The 17,954-nt window shown below is 44.4% G+C and overlaps 1 protein-coding gene across 1 annotated transcript in view; it reads right to left on the bottom strand.

The window, feature by feature from the left end:
- Window positions 1-9,812, bottom strand: part of GALNT14 (polypeptide N-acetylgalactosaminyltransferase 14) — a 289,099-nt gene extending 279,287 nt beyond the window's left edge. Inside the window, exon 1 of the mRNA XM_060754143.2 lies at window positions 9,442-9,812. Coding sequence (XP_060610126.2) covers window positions 9,442-9,573 — 132 coding nt within the window. The 5' untranslated portion in view covers window positions 9,574-9,812. The remainder of the gene's footprint in view (window positions 1-9,441) is intronic.
- Between the last annotated feature and the right edge of the window lie 8,142 nt (window positions 9,813-17,954).

Here is a 17,954-nt window from a genome sequence, read left to right as displayed (position 1 = left end):
TGTCTACATTTCCAACTTTATCACCAGACCAAAGGTGTGGAATGTTACAAAATGTTTGGACTAATGTGTCGGTTAGATTAAGGTTTTAATTTCCTAGTCAAAAGGATGACTTCTGAGAGCAACCCTGTAGCTTTAAACAATATTATATTCTAACAGAACATGACAGCAGAATACGGAAGGCAAGTAAGTTTGCAACAGCAGGAATAAACAGAAAAATAAGCACATTGCCCTCCAAGTGTGGAACAGGTTAGATAAATTGTAGCCCTGGCAAGAGACTTTGGAATTTGCAATTCAAGAACATCATATGGCATTGCTTTTCTCACCCTCTGTGTTGGCTCTGATTCAGAAATGCAACCTTCTTCTCATAAGCACATTTTTAGAAACATGTAAAGCATTAAGCATGTTCATTCATGGGTTTGACACAAGCAAGACGTTAATTTTAAACTTCAATGCTGAAAATACTGGAGATTGGGAGGGGTCGCTCTATAACTTCTATTTTTCTCTCGCTCCCACAGCAAGCTTAAAGCTTTCTCCACCACAGGCAGGTTGGCAATTCACTAAATACCCTTAAGACACTAGGTCTCATCTAAACTTGAAAGGTAAGCTTGATCAAATCTAGTTAGTATTTGGATGGGAGATGGGCAACCAAAACCAGGTGATATAGGCTATTTTTCAGAGGTAGGAACTGGCAAAACCACATTACCTTTGAAAACCCTGTCAAATCCATGAGTTCACCATATGTCAACAGGCAACTTGAAGATAGACACACACATAAAGCTAGCACTGGAGGAGCCACTTACTTGCGAAGTATTATTAAACACTGATCATTTTCCAATTGCAAGGCTCACACCAGTTATTACTAACTTCACCTGGCTTAGTCTAAACCAGGAATTCTATTTTATAAATTATCATCATTAAAGTATGATTAATTGCAAAATATTATCAACATTTGAAATGGGGAAACATGTTTTTTTCATAGTTGAGATTTGAAGGGAGGAATGCTGACAGGAGATTCTGGAAGTTGTAGTTCAAACAAAGAACCTACTCTGACATCTAGAAGGCAACTGTAAGATCTGAATATCCCTCTATTTGTGAAAGCTGACAACCTTCAAGCAGATTGTTATGGGGCTGAAATGCCTGCTGCAGAGACTGAGAAGGAAACATCCCGTAAAGGCTGCTTGTTCTGTTTTGTGGCCAGAACATTCCCAGCCACTGACACTAGTGGAAAGCTTGATTAATGCACTGCCTGTTGGTTTTATTATTGCTCATTTAAGCCTATGCAAAAGACAGGCATATTCAGAACTTTCATTTCATTTTTTTTTTTAAATCTCCAAGCCTCACAAAAATCATCAAGCTTGGACAATTATTAAGCCTAGGGCTAAAGTGAGAGTCAAAAAATGGCATAACCATTGGCAAACAAAAAGAATCCATGGAAAAACAAAGTTGCTGTGCTGTGCAAAGATCAATGAGGTCATTAGAACATACAAAGAGTTGTTTTTCAAAAAGAAAAGTGGAAGAAACAGAAATGATACAAAATATACATGCATGGAAACTGATTTTGAGACAGTTTCACACAAGTGTTTACATCACCTGGTGACTTGACTTTCACTGGCGCATGAATGAATGGGCCACCATGGAGATAATGTTACGGGGAAAACATGCACCGTTATCGAATGCCAACCTAACCAGAATGCTATTTAACAGTCACTTCACACACATTCTGTCGACTCTCAACAGCCAATTTATAATTAAGTACAGAGTGAGCAACAAGTAATGTGGGAACTCATTCTTAGCATGCCAAAGCTGGTTTAAAAAAAAAAGATTGGTGAAAGACAGGAAAGTCCTTTATGATCAAATCTTGAATTGTAGGGCTTATATGGCAAGGAGTTGACATTCTGCCAGGAATACAGATAGCATACCTGTACCAGTCAACCCTTTGCATTTGGCCTTTAAACTGGACTGGGCAAATATTATCATTTTCTGAAGCATTATGCACAGGGCCAACTATAAATAAATTTTAAAAATTGTAGTGTGTGTGGAGGACAAAACACACCCATTTATATCAATGGAGACACATTCCTGAACTTGACTCCTATAGAAATGAATGAATTCCACAATAAATTATCCTGTAGTTAAACTGGAGGACTTAGAAAATGTCTTGAGATGACATATTTTGTAGGCTGCAGGTAGGTAATGCTTTTAATGTTAACTGCTTTGAGTCTCCTTATGGAGAGAAAATGTGGAATATAACTAAACATAAACATAATAATAAATTATATCATTAATGTTGCAATCCCAGGCGACAGAAGAATTGTCAAGAAGCAACTGGAAAAACTTACACAATATTTATTTACACAAACAAACTGCAAAGACTCTGGCACAAGCCAGTAAAAGTGGTCCCAGCGGTGATCAGAATACTGGGTGCAGTGCCAAAAGACCTTGGCCAGCACTTAAAAACAATTGGTGCTGACAAAATCACCATCTGTCAACTGCAAAAGGTTACTCTACTCAGATCTGAATGCATTATTTGCCGATATATCACATAGTCCTAGACACTTAAGAAGTGTCCAACATGTGATCAAATACAAAAGCCAACATAGTGATCTTGTTTGCTGTGAACTAATCTTGTTGTGTATATAATAATAATAATAATAATAATAATAATAATAATAATAATAATAATAGGAGAAGACCTGGTTATGGCTCACGAATGGAACCCTAAAGAAGGAGAGAGAAGGTCTGATTCTTGCAGCCCAGGAGCAAGTCATCAGAACAAATGCAATTAAGGCCAGGATTGAAAAATCAGCTGATTACCCAAAATGCAGACTCTGCAAGGAAGCTGATGAAACCATGGATCATATCCTCAGCTGTTGCAAGAAAATCACACAGACAGACTAAAAACAACGGCACAACTCTGTAGCCCAAATGATTCACTGGAACTTATGTCACAAGTACCACCTGCCAGCAGTAAAGAATTGGTGGGATCATAAACCTGCAAAGGCAGTGAAAAATGAACATGCAAAAATACTGTGGGACTTTCAGATCCAGACTGACAAAGTTTTGGAACACAATACACCAGGCATCACAATTGTGGAAAAGAAAAAAGTTTGGATTATTGATGTCACCATACCAGGTGACAGTCGCATTGAGGAAAAACAACAGGAAAAACTCAACCTTATCAGGACCTCAAAATCAAAGGTTCTTGCATAAACCAGTACAGGTGGTCCCAGTGGTCATTGGCACACGGGTGCCATGCCAAAAGACCTCAGCCAGCATTTGGAAACAATAAACATTGACAAAATCACAATCTGTCAACTGCAAAAGGCCACCTTACTTGGATCTGCACGCATCATTCCGAAATACATCACACAGTCCTAGACGCTTGGGAAATGTTCAGCTTGTGATTTTGTGATACGAAATCCAGCATATACATCTCGTTTGCTGTGACATACTGTGATGCCAGTAAAATAATAATCATCATCATCATCATCATAATTGAAACCATACATATTGGTTCCACATGTATGGGGATTGAATTGCATTCTTGATCACAGAGGTACAGAATACTATGTTTTAAGGACCTCACTGCACAGAGGATGGCCTCTGTTTCTACACACTTCAAAGATGAAATCCCATTGACCCCATCAAACAACACCCAACTCATCCCGTGGGCTGGCCATGGGATTCTGTCTCCACAATGTGTACAAAGTGGTGGGTTTTAAAGATGGGCTGGAAGCGACTCCATTCTCTAGAACATGGCCATATAGCCTGAAAAAAACCCACAGAACTTAGACTCCATTCTTCTCCCTGCATTTAGAAATGCTTAGAAGCAACTCTTTTGTGTGGAATGGGAAATGGTGCATTTGCCCATTTTCAGTACATTTTTTCAATGTTTCAGTGTGAATAGATATGTGGGCGGTCTTTTCATACTACTCGTGGCTCCTTCTGCTGCCATTACACACTGGACATCGGGAAGGACTGGGAAATAATATTTCCTCCTTTTAAAAAAAATGACAGTGAAACCACACAAATACTAACCTTTGAAATTTGGCAATTGTATATTTTTTTTAAAAGAAATCGTAAAAAAATCTGTGACATGGGTATGGAATAGGAAGGGAAAACAGATGCCTCCTCCCATTTTGTTGTTCATGGAGTGGCCACATCACAGAGGTTTTTGTAGTTGTCAAAGGCTTTTATGATCAGAATCACTGAGGATGCTTGCCAAAGATGCAGGTGAAATGTCAGGAGAGAATGCTACTGGAACATGGCCATACAGACAAAAAACTCACAGCAACCCTGTTTTAGTTGTCTTTTAAATGGTGTAATTGCTGAATTTCAAAGGTCCAAAATTGTGCTTTATTTGGTAAGAGTAACACTTCTCATCTAAGATATAATCCAAATTACGACAAACTCACATGGGGGGGGAAAAGTCATGCATTGGCTAATGTTAGTCCCAAGTCACTTCTCCAAATGGGTTTACACTACACAAGTAAAAAAAAAAAAGAATGAAGTATGACCATTTGTTTAACCATATAACCCAGGCAAGGGCAAACTTGGGCTCTCTGGGAGTTTTGGACTTCAACTCCTACCATTCCTAACAGCCTCAGGCCCTTTCCTTTTCCCCCTCAGCCACTTAAGCTGATATAGCAGAATCGTACAATTGTTGACTATGAGGGAGATGCTAGTACAGTGATTCTCAACCTCCCTAATGCTGTGACCCCTTAATACAGTTCCTCATGTTGTGGTGACTCTCAACCATAAAATTATTTTTGTTGCTATTTCATAATTGTAATTTTGCTACTGTTATGAATTGCAATGTAAATATCTGATATGCAGGATGTATTTGGCACCAATACCCAATACTGGTGGGGTTGGGGCAGGGCTGATTTTGTTCTTTGGGAGTTGTAGTTACTGGGATTTATAGTTCACCTACAATCAAAGAGCATTCTGAACTCCACCAATGATGGAATTGGACCAAACCTGACACACAGAACTCCTATGACCAACAGAAAATACTGGAACTTTGATGGGCATTGATCTTGGGTTTTGGAGTTGTAGTACACCTACATCCAGAGAGCACTGTGAACTCAAACAATGATGGATATGGACCAAACTTGCCACAAATACTTAATATGCCCACATGTGAACACTTGTGGAGTTTGGGGAAAATAGACTTTGACATTAAGGAGTTATAGTTGCTGGGATTTATAGTTCACCTACAATCAAATAACATTCTGAACCCCACCAACGATAGAATTGGCCAGACTTCCCACACAGAACTCTCATGACCAACAGAAAATACCGTATTTTCTGATGGTCTTTGGCAACCCCTCTGACACCCCCTCGTCACCCCAGAACTCCCAATCCCTAGGTTGAGAAACACTGTGCTGGTGTGTTAGAGGGAAGAGTAGAATGAGAACACAACAGCATTGGCCCCCAAGTCAAGATGGAACAGTATTGCATTGCATAACATTTTAAAATCATAAGCCTGCCATCCTATCCAAACCAATCTGGGAGGAAGTCCCCCTTGAAGTCAGTGGAGTTCAGTTCTGAGTTGACATTCATACAGTAAAGGCATTTTTCCTGCATTAACTCAAGAGTCCCACCCTTTTCTTGCGACAGTTGTGTGTACACACGTAAATGTCTTCAATGCAGGACTAAATGAAAAGCTAATCAATTTTACACCGAATGTACAGTCCGGAAGGCATCACCTTTGAACATTTTTTACTGCTGGCAAGAAAAGCGAAGACTGACAAGTTTTGAAATCAAACATGGGCTCTTACCAATCTGAGTTTTACATTCATTCAAATTACAGACCTAAGAAATGCAAGACGTAAGAAATAATTCAAACTTCAGTCATTTAACCATTCAAGGCAGCAACTGGTGACACTGAAGTGAAACGTTTAGAGGCATTAAGGCCATTTCCCACAAATGACGCTTAATTATTTTTTAAAAACAGTTTCCCACCTCTGTAATTTGGTAGTAAAAATCCACCTTGGTTAAGTGTACATTTGACTTAAAATTGGCTGCCTGCCATTTCTTTTGGTCCCAGAGAAAGAGAGGCTGGGAGTGATTCCAGTCCAAGGGGAAAATGCTTGAGCATCGCATGTGAGGGGGAAAAACATGCTCAAGTTGAGCAGAAAAGGGGAAACACCCAGCCTTCATTCTGGCCTCACTTCAATCAAGAGTTGCACTTCAAGAGACACAGAGCACCTCATTCTTGGAGGAGGTTTCTGGCTCCCGCTCATCCCAAACAAGCCTTATCTTCCCTTTGCACCCTGCCAGAAGCAGAAGATAGTGGGCCAACAGTTGAGGAGCAGGGGTGCATCTCTGAGCGATTGCTTCAATGGGTTGCTGTGAGTTTTCTGGGCTGTATGGCCATGTTCCAGAAGCATTCTTTCTTATTGTTTGCATCTATGGCAGGCATCTTCAGAGGCTGTGAGGTGTAGTGGAAACTAAGCAAGGGAGGTTTATATATTTGTGGAAAGTCAGGGGGGGGGGGGGAGAAAGAACGCTTGTCTGTTGGAGGAAAGTGTGAATGCTGCAATTAATCATCTTGATTTGCATTGCAAAACCTTGCAGCTTCAAGGCCTGGCTGATTCCTGCCTAGGGGAATCCTTTGTTGGGAGGTGTTAGCTGGCCCTGATTGTTTCTTGTTGGGAATTCCCCCATTTTTTGGAATGTTGCTCTTTATTTACTGTCCTGATTTTAGAGGTTTTTTTAGTACTGGCAGCCAGATTTTGTTCATTTTCATGGTGTTGTCCTATCTGTTGAAATTGTCCACATGCTTGTGTATTTCAAAGGCTTGCTTCAATGTTTATTCAAAGGGAGAAGGATGCTTATCCATAAGACTGAATACACATGTCCATTGAACACATCCCCAGAAAGACTGAACTGGAGGTCCGTTTACACCAGGAATGGTCAAACTTGGGCTCTCCGGGTGTTTTGGACTTCAGTTATGAGGAGCAGCTTAAAGAGCTGGACATGTTTAGCCTGCAAAAGAGAAGGCTGAGAGGAGACATGATGAGGGTCATGTATACATATGTGAGGGAAAGTCATAGTGAGAAGGAAGCAAGCTTGTTTTCTGCTGCCCTGGAGACTAGGACACAGAACAATGGCTTCAAGCTACAGGAAAGGAGATTCCATCTGAACATTAGGAAAAACTTCCTGACTGGGAGAGCTGTTCAGCAGTGGAACTCTCTGCCCCAGAGTGTGGTGGAGGCTCTTTCTTTGGAGGCTTTACACCAATGGAAACATTATAATGTTTAGCCAGTATTGCACCACCTGACATCCGTCGGAAAGTAGCAGCCAATAATGAAAGACCAAGTGACATCTCCAGCCTATCCCCTGTTCAGATATCAACCAGCACACCTTTCCTTAAATCAAGAAATGGTTTTCTAAGATCTTCAGAGATACTAGCAGGAACACCTCAGCAAGCGAGAGTCCAAAAGTGGCAGGCTAAAACCCAGAACCTCAAGCCATGGATGATACCGAATGAGAGACTCCCTCTTGGACACACAGAAGATTGGACAACCTGGAAGGGGCTGAACAGACTGCATTCTGGCACCACAAGGTGCGGAGTCAACCTTAAGAAATGGGGCCACAAAGTGAAGTCCATGACATGCCAGTGTGGAGAAGAGCAAACCACAGACCACCTATTACAATGCAGTCTGAGCCCTGCCACATGCACAATGGAGGACCGTCTTATACAAACACCAGAGGCACTCCAAGCAGCCAGCTACTTGTCAAAGGACATTTAGTATAATGGCAAGCTATTAACTTTGTTTGTGTTTTTAAATACATGATAAGTGTACTCTCAATTCACTTCTGACACAATAAATCAAAATGAAACTGTATTATATGGCAAGGTAAATGGAATTTAATAGTCACTCTGACTGATATGACTAGCTGATATGTTATCTGCCACACATTCAAAGGACATTTAGTATAATGCCAAGTTTTTAAACTTTGTTTGTGTTTTTAATATATTGCAACTGTACCCTCGGTTCACTTCTGACATGATAAATCAATAAGCAGAGGCTGGATGGCCATCTGTCAGGGGTGCTTTGAATACGATTTTCCTACGTCTTGACAGGGGGTTGGACTGGATGGCCCACAAGGTCTCTTCTAAGTCTAGGATTCTAACTCCCACTATTCCTAACAGTCTCAGGCCCGCTTAAGCGGCTGAGGGGGGAGTTGAAGTCCAAAACACCTGGAGGGAGGGCCCAAGTTTGCCCATGCCCGGTTCACACCACAGAATTAAACCCATAGGATGCTAGTTTCAGTGCCACAGAGGTTCAACTCTCCTGGACTGACCATATTGTCCAAATGCCTGGTCAGCATCTCCAAAGCAGTTATTATACTCAGAACTCAAGACCGGAAACGCAATGTTAGTGGACAGGAAAAGAGATTTAAAGATGGCCTTAAAGCCAACTTTAAAAACTGTGGCATAGACACTGAGAACTGGGGAGCCCTGCCCCTTGAGCGCTCTAACTGGAGGTCAGCTGTGACCAGCAGCGCTGCAGAATTCAAAGAGGCATGAATGGAGGATGAAAGGGAGGGGAAAGAGATTTAAAGGTGGGCTTAAAAGCCAAGCTTAACAACTGTGGCATAGACACTGAGAACTGGGAAGCCCTGGCACTCCAGTGCTCTAACTGGAGGTCAGTTGTGACCAGCAGTGCTGTGGAATTTGAGAAGGCACGAATGGAGGGTGAAAGAGAGGGAAAAGAGATTTAAAGATGGGCATAAAACCAACCTTAAAAACTGTGGCATAGACAGTGGGCACTTGTAAGCCCTGGCCCTTGAGTGCTCTAACTGGAGGTCAGCTGTGACCAGCTGTGCTGCAGAATTCAAAGAGGCACAAATAGAGGGCGAGGGGGAGAAAAGCGCCAAGAGGAAGGAGTGCCAATCGGGATCGGGATCGCCTTCTACCTGGAAACCGATGTCCCCACTGCGGGAGAAGATGCGGATCAAGAATCGTGCTCCACAGCCACCTAGGGACCCACCGCCAAGACACTCCACTTGGAGGACCATCATCCTCGAGCTACGGGGGGTCGCTAAGTAAGTAAGCAAGCAAGCCAAGGAGGTGTGGGATTGATAGTTTGGGTGAGGCGGCAGCCCTCTTTGGAAGAGCTTGTAAAACTACAACTCCCCATCGCTATGGAGCTCTTGGCCGTTCAAGCGGTGTCAGAACTGCCTAACTCTATAGAAGGAGAAGCAAAGGGCGGGTTGAACCTTCCTTCCTCACTGCCTCTCTCTCTCCTTCCAGGGCTTTTCGGAGAGAGAGCGCAACTTGCCGGCCAAAAGTGTGGCGAGGAAGTTTGGGACCCGCTCGAGAAGAGAGCTCCCCTTTTTCCCTCGCCTCCTGCAGCCCCGCAGCCGGAGCCCCGCGCGCTTCCCTCTCTTTCCCCCTTTCCCCGTCTCTCTTTCCCCCTTCTTTACCTTGGGCGCCGTGCTGGGGCTCTGCCCCCCGCCGTCCGCGCGCCTCCGCGTCCCCAGGAAGAGCAGCACCAGCGCCGCCACCCACGCCACGCTCAGGAGCCACCAGACCAGCCGTCGGTTCAGGCGCCTCATGGCCGAGGCGGAGGGAGAAGGGGAAGGAGAGCCCCCGAAGGACGCGCCGAGCCCGAGCCCGAGCCCTCCTTCCAGGCGGCGCGCTACCGGCGGAGATCCGCCGCCGCCGTCGTCCTCATCCTCCTCCTCTTCTGCCTCCTCCTCCTCCGCCGCTTGCTCTTCCTCGCGAGGGGCATGGCTCCAGCCCCAGCCTCCCTCCTGGCAGCCCAGGGAAAAGGAGGAGTCCCGGGCCGCCTTCCCACTCTCCCTCCCGCCCTCCCTCCCTCCGAGCCGGGAAGGGAGCCGGAGGAGGGGCTTAACGGGGGACCCGCTCGAGACAGCACCGAGGAGCCTCCCCTCTCGCCGGCTTCCCTTCTCCGCCAGAGAGGCCAAGGGACAGCAGTCAGCGGCTCTCCTTCTACGGGAGGAGAGGGGGGCCGGGAGAGAGGAGGAAAGGCTCCCCAGCCCTGGCCAAAAACCCTCCGCTTTCCCTTCCTTTCGCGGGCAACGGGGAAGCCGGCTCCTCTGTGTGTGTGTCTTGCGCGGTGTTTTCCCTGCGCGACAAGGAGCTTCGCGGCAATTGGGAAGCAACAGCGAAAAGCTGAGAGCGTTTCCTCGCCTTTCCTTGACTCGGACGGACCCGAATGGATGGGGGAACCGGGAAGGGGAAGGGGAAGCCAGGCGGGGGAACTTTGCAGCGCCTTTCTGGAGTTCCGCGGCGGAGAGGAGCCAAAGCCGCTCGCACTTCGGAACGGCTTGGGCCAACTTGGGCCCTCCTCCCTCCAGGTGCTTTGGACTCCAGCTACCACCATTCCTAGCAGCTTCAGGATCACTGTATTGTCGAAGGCTTTCGTGGCTGGTTGCCATAGATGGATGCTTGCCATAGATGCAGGCGAAACGTCAGGAGAAATGCCTCTAGAACATGACCATATAGCCCGAAAAAACCCACAAGAACTTAGCTTCAGGATCCTTCCTTTTCCCCCTCAGCCGCTGAACAATCAATCGGGTCCAGTTAATACCTCCCATGCAGATATCAGCCAGGCTTTGAAGCTGCAAGGCCATTCAGTGCTCATCAAGGCGGGACAAACACGCTACCGTCCACTCTCGCGGTCCTAAGTATTCAAATGTGAGGTTCTAAGTTTTATTTGGTAGGAGTGACACTTCTCAGCTAAGATATACTCCAAATTATGGCAAACTCACATGGGGAGAAAATCACACATTGGCTAATATTGGTCCCAAGTCACTTCGCCAAATGGGTTTACACTATAAAAAAATGAAGGAAGTATGGCCATTTGTTTAACCATCTAGCACAGGCTTGGGCCAGCTTGGGCTCTCCAGGTGTTTTGGACTGCAAGTCCCACCATTCCTATCAGCCTCAGGCCCTTTCCTTTCCCCCCTCAGCCGCTTAAGCGGAAAAGGAAGGGGCCTGAGGTTGTTAAGAATGGTGGGATTTGGAATCCAAAATACCTGGAGGGCCCAAGTTGGCCCAGGCCTTCTCTTGCAGTTGGGCACACTTGAAACACTCTAAAATCGTGGGATTTATAGTTCGTTGAGGAAGGGACGGTCAAAGACTTGGTGAAAAGACCCCTCCCTGGCCTTGAGCCCCGGGACAGCTTCTATGGGGTCAAACTCCACGTACTCCGTGGGGCCTGAGCCCTACAGGTCTAGCCGCGTCGGGATTCGCCTTGTAGCTTCTGATTCGGGAGATTTTCCGATCTACCCAAAGGCCCGCTTCGGATCGACTTCCCTCGGAGGAGACCACGAGGATAGCCACGCGCGACCCTAGCCGCCTCGACTGCCCCATACTTTGCACCCACTCACACTAGAGAATGAAACCACTTAAAATCCGGTTTCTGCCTCCTACAAACCCCAAAATTCTGCAGGAGGCAGAAACCGGATTTTAAGTGGTTTCATTCTCTAGTGTGATGAAGTGGTTGGTTTCCCGTTTGCCCAACTCTGTCAAAGAGTGTATCTACAACACTAAAGCTGATACAGGATGGATCTGCATTGCTGTATAATACAATTTCTGAACCCAGATTATCTGCTATGAGCTGGATTGTCTGACAGTGTTTCTCAGCCTTCCTAATGCTGTAACCCCTTAATACAGTTCCTCATGTTGTGGGGATCCCCAACCATCAAATTATTTTCATTGCTACTTCATAACTGTAACTGTACTACTGTTCTGAATCGTAATGTAAATATCTGATAAACAGGATGTATTTTCATTCGCTGGACCAAATTTGGCACAAATATCTGATACAAGGGGTAGAATTGAAAATATAAAAACCCTGGGTGAGATGAATGAGTGGGGTAGTGTGCCTGGTGGGGGAATTCAGATGGACAAGCAATGGAGCTAATTTTACTTAAAGATGTGATAAAGTGCATCTAAGGGGCTTATTGTACTGAGCTGTTTCATGGTGTGAGGATTTGTATTCATTCCTCAAAGGCACACCAGAACAGCCAGGTTTTTAGGCTCTTCCTGAAGGCTTTCAGGGTGGTCGCTTGCCTAATCTCTCCAGGTAGTGAGTTCCAAAGCCAGGGGGCCACCACAGGGAAGGCCCTCTCCTTCATCTCCACAAGTCGCGCTTACAATGGAGGAGGTAGCGAGAAGAGGGCCTCCCCAGAAGATTGAAGGGGTCGTGCAGTTTTGTAGAAGGAAATATGGTCACGAAGGTAGAAAATAAGAAAATACTCGAAGTGTTTAGTGGGCATTGATCTTGAGTTTTGGAATTATAGTTCACCTACTTCCAGAGAGCACTGTGGACTCAAACAATAATGGATCTGGACCAAACTTGGTATAAATACTCAATATGCCCAAATGTGAACACTGGTGGAGTATGGGGAAAGTAGACCTTAACATTTGGGAGTTATAGTCACTGGGATTTATAGCTCACCTACAATCAAAGAGCATTCTGAACACCACCAATGATAGAATTGGGCCAAACCTCCCACACTGAATCCCTGTGACCAACAGAAAGTACTTTGTTTTCTGATGGCCTTTGGTGACCCTCTACACCCCCCTCATGCTCCGCCCAGGGGTCTTGACCTCCAAGTTGAGAAACACTGCAGTAGGCTCAAATGATCCAATTCAAAACAGATATTCTGGATTCTGAAACTGCATTGTATGGCAATACAGATCCAACCAAGGTAGGATGCTGACTCAATACACGCTATTGTTGGAGGCTCTATAACAGGCCAGGGCAAACATGGGTCCTCTAGGTGCTTTGGACTTCAACTCCCACAATTCCTGACAGCCTCAGGCCCCTTGCTTTTCCCGCCCAGCCGCTTAAGTGGCTAAGGAGGAAAAGGAAAGGGTCTGAGGCTGTTAGGAATTGTGAGAGTTGGAGTCCAAAACACTTGGAGGGCCCAAGTATGCCCAGACCTACTCTATACGTACTCTTGAAAGGATAGTGTAATGATCTCCCTACCATTGCAATCCTGAGAGTTGTAGATTGCCGAGGCACCAGTACTCTTTGACAGAGAAGGCTCAAGGCCTTGTAAAACTACAACTCTAGTGATTCCCTGGCATTGAGCCATGGCAGTTCAAGTGGTGTCGAAAACAGCCCTCATGCTACCATTACCTCAACCTGGCTGAGAGAGTGTGATTCACCCAAGGTCACTTAGTGGGTTTCTGTGGCCAAGCTGGGACTAAAAAGCTGTTCCCTGAAGCAGGCATGTAGCGGGGGGGGGGGGGCTTGAGGGGCTTCACCACCCCCCACCCCCAAAATTCTCATGGTGGTTCGTGAAAAGGCCTTACTGGTGCATTATTTAAACTATTATGTTTATTCATATCATGATCTAATCACCATACTCAATATATCCCATATGCATGGTGGACCCTCTTTCCCTCAGACTCAGCCCCCCCCCCCCGAAACTCAGCCCCCCCAAAAAAAACCCTGAAAAAATTCAGCCCCCCCCCCCCAAACGAAATCCTGGCTACGGGCCTGCCCCGAAGCCTGATGCTCAAAGTGCTACACTATGCTGATAAAGTTGACTGCACTTAATTTTTCCCCCTCATTTGTCATCTGTAGGTGATGAGAATGTTGACTCAATCCAGAACAAAACATTTCTCTTCCCTTGTTTATCCTGCATGAATGATGTTCAGGAGCATGGAGGGGAAAAAAGCCTGAATTACAGATATTCTGCCACCAGGAGTTTAGCTGCCAGGCAGAGAATAAGGGCCCTACCTCTTCTCAACTAGGGTGATTTTCTCTTCCCTCTCCCTCCCTGTGAAATTTTCTTTTATCTGTCACTAGAGCGATTTAAAACTTTCAACTGAGCATTTAGAAATAGGTTAGGTATTCAAAGACTTCAGGTCAAAACTTCTTAAACTGAGGGCCCAAGCCTAAATGGATTCCCCTTAGCCCAGTGGTTCCCAACCTTTATTTGAACAGGGACCAATTTGATTTTTGTTGTTGTTGTTAGAAGGGACCACAAGGTTTAAGAATAATAATCTATGTTGCTGAGTTTTCTGAGCTGTATGGCCATGTTCCAGAAGCATTCTCTCCTGACGTTTCACCCACATCTATGGCAGGCATCCTCAGAGATTGCAGGGTCTGTTGGATGCTAGGAAAATGGGGTTTATATATCTGTGGAATGTCCAGGGTGAGAGAAAGAACTCTTGTTTGCTTGAGACAAGTGTGACTGTCACAAGGCCTTACTGGTACATTATTTAAACTGTTATGTTTATTCATATCATGATCTGATCACCATGCTCAATATATCCCATATGCATGGGAGTATTGGGATAACAATACAAAAGGTTTGCTAAGGTAGATCCTCAGCCCCCCTCCCCCATCAAACTCACCCCCCCCCCCCCAAATCAAACCCAGTCCCTGCCCCCCCCCCCCCCCCGAATCAAAATCCTGGCTACAGGCCTCGCCCTGAACGGTTTGGGACTTGCCTATCTTTGTGACCAAATCCTCCCTTACGTACCTACACAATCTCTAAGATCTTCTGAGGAAGTCCTTCTCTCGCTCCTGCTACTGTCACAAGCGTGGATGGTGGGGACGAGGGAGAGGGCCTTCTCAGTTGTGGCCCCCTGGCTCTGGAACTCCCTCCCCAGGAAGATTAGGCTAGCACCCACCCTCTCCATCTTCTGCAAAGATCTAAAGATGTGGATGCTCCATTGTGTTTTTGATTCAATAAATCCCCAGACAATTTGGGCCTCTGCTATGACCCAGAATTGCATCCTTGCACTTTACTACCATTCTCTATCTAGAGATATAATGCTCTCTATATTGCCCTCTATCCCCAATTTTGCCATCTGACTTATGCACTTTTTCTATCAGCCCTCTCTCACAATCGATTGCACTAGTTCACCCTCCATGCCAAAAACTGGTTACTATTTCAGGGGGGCTGAAGCCCGTCAAGACCCCCCCCCCCCAGCTACATGCCTGTTCAGGGCTTTGAAAATAATAACCTGCACCTTGAATTGGAACCAGAGACTTATCGGCAGTCAGTGGAGCTGTTTGAACAGGGTGGCTGACAGCTCCCTGTAATTTGCTCCATTTAACAACCTGGCTGCTGATCTTTGCACTATCTGCAGTTTCCAGGCTGTATTCAAAAGCAGCCCCATATAGAGTGCATTACAGTAGTCCAACTTGGAGGTAACTAAGGCTAACTGTGACTAACTGTGACCTGTAACCCAATAATATCTAGAGGGCCAGACTTCCCTAGCCTGCTATTAGATAGTTGCCAATACCATGGTGTACTACTATAGCATTATTATTATTCCTCTGTAAGTGCTATGGCTGCCACCTAGGATTTGTGATTCAGGGAAGGGCATTTAGAAATGTCAGCCAGATAAATTCCATAAATCCACAAGAAGCAGCCATAGCTGTTGGAAGTAGAATGGAGGGTCTGTCACATTAAAATATTTTTCTATTGTGCATTCATAATTATTTGTTTAATGGCAAGATACTTTTGAAAAAATCTGCATGTATAGGGCACTTACTGTTTTCCTTGCAGAACATTCCGGCATAATTCATTTGGCACATTCACCACCTAAAAAGGAGGGGGAAAATCTTGTTTCCAATTTACAAACACTTCCCTCCCTGTTTGCCTAGAGGCTGATCTTACTTTACAAGCCTAGACATAAATATCTTTCCAGAGTGATAAAAAATGTTATTTTTTGCTTTTTTTAATAACATTGCTATAAAGCCATATAGAATGGGGGAAAATATTACAGCGAAATCACAATAGTTCTGCAGTGACAAACGATAGTTGGGATCTAACTGCTTGTCATTTTGTGGGAATTATTCTACCAGAACTTAGAAAACACACTCTTCTCAAAAGTATAGCAGAGCTTAGAAAAGTAGCTTTATACTACTCCCAGATTCCTCTAGGCAAATAGCCAGAAGCTTTTGACGTCTACACAAGGCATAACTTTTCTTGCTTCAAACTGGCTTTTTTGATATTTTGCTCACATTACTTAGTTTTAGCTTGAGTTTGATACATGCAAGAGGCATTTTTCCACTTGTTTTAATGATATTTTGAAAATTACCTTATCATTGTAAGGTGACATGGAGTGGATCTGTTTCAGTGCACCTGGGAGATGTAGCCTTGTATGGGTTTTAGCCTTCACTGCCTCACCAGACAACAAGCCTCATGATTCCATGGCATTTACAAATGACAGAGTGGTGCCAAACTGCAAAAGATTAACAGAGCTTCTTTGAAATCTATCTCTTTCACTTAATCTCATTTTCTTGTCTTTTTAATGTCAAATTCATTCTATCTGGAATTTGAAGATCATACATTTTGGTAAATTCTTATAAAAAACAAATCTGAAAGGAAATTCATATCCCTTCAATCTTGTCTTGTGACTATTAGGATAAGGATCCCACAAAGTTTTATTTTGCAATTCTATCAAAAGAATGCAGTATTATTCTTTCAGCTGTGCTAAGTAATATTTATTTATGTACTATATTTATATTCCACCTTTCTCTATTCCGGAGGGAACTCAAGGCGACTTACAAATAGGCAATAATTCAATGCCTTGACTACAATATGCAGTTAAAAACATTTAAATTAAAATCAAAACTAAGCTCATTAAAAACATTCACTATAAAACCACATAATCCACAATCCTAATCCAGGTCATTCTGGTAGTCATTGCACATAATTCCAGTTAATCTATTGCACTATGGTTCTTCTCTGAATTCTTGATCCCAGAACTACATTTTTACTCTTTTTCCGAAGTACAGGAGGGAGGGGGCTGATCTAACGTTGCTGGGAAGGGAGTTCCACAGCTGAGAGGCCACCACTGAGAAGGCCCTGTTTCTCGTTCCCACCAGTAGCGCCTGCAAAGAAGGTGGGACTGAGAGCAGGGCTTCCCTGGATGATCTTAATCTCCAAGATATTTAATAGGGATAAATTTGGACAGGTAAGCTGGGCCAGAACCATTTAGAGCTTTATAGGCTAAAGCCAGCACTTTGAATTGTGCTAAGTAGCAGACTGGCAGCTAGTGGAGCTGACATAATAGGGGGGTTGTGTGGTCCCTATATGTCGCTCCGGTGAGCAATCTGGTTGCTGCCCCTTGGACAATTTGGAGCTCCCAAACTGTCTTCAAAGGCAACCCCATGTACACTGTCCTCCAGTCATCTTTTTGGGATGTAACCAGAGTGTGGACCACTGTGGTCAAGTCTGACTTCCCAAGGTTATATAACTATTTTATGGTTGCTTGCTGAAACAGTGAATTACTTTCTGTGCAAAGAGCCAGCTTTTTTAAAAAAACTGACGTTATGTTTATTCTGATTTTTGAAGATAGTTAAAAGGAAGTTTCTGTAAACCAGTTACCTTTCTGATGAACATCTAAATATTTTCTACCTGCTTCTACCTTTTTCAGCAAAAAGGTCAGTAGTTCAGATAGAAGTATATTCTATGAAGAACAAAACGTTTGGACAGAGGAGAGCCATTAATTGAAACATCTCATATGGAGGCATTAAATATGACAGCATTCCTGGGGATGTATGGACACAAGATAAGGGAAGAGGAAGATTTAGGAAGAACTCTCTAACTGCAAGAGCTGTTCAGCAATGGAACTCTCTGCCCCGGAGTGTGGCAAATGTTCCTTCTTTGGAGGTTTGTAAAGAGAGGCTGGATGACCATCTGCCAGGGGTGATTTGAATGTGATTTTCCTGCTTCTTGGCAGCGGATTGGACTGGATGGCCCACGAGATCTCTTCCAACACAAGGATTCTATGATTCTGTGATGCTACATTGTCATACATTTTCAGGAGGTGTAGATTAACTATAGAAAAATGTCCAAACTGTAGGATCCCGAAAAAGCTTTACAAAGAATAATGGAACATGTCCAGCCTAGATAAGCAGGGTCATTTTTACCTCCCATCTCTTGTTCTAAAAGAACTGTTTAACATTTCAAATAGCAGATCAAGACATGCT

Source organism: Anolis sagrei, chromosome 1 (genome assembly GCF_037176765.1).
Source record: "Anolis sagrei isolate rAnoSag1 chromosome 1, rAnoSag1.mat, whole genome shotgun sequence".
Lineage (NCBI taxonomy): Eukaryota > Metazoa > Chordata > Lepidosauria > Squamata > Dactyloidae > Anolis > Anolis sagrei.
This window is presented reverse-complemented; position numbering and strand designations above follow the sequence as displayed.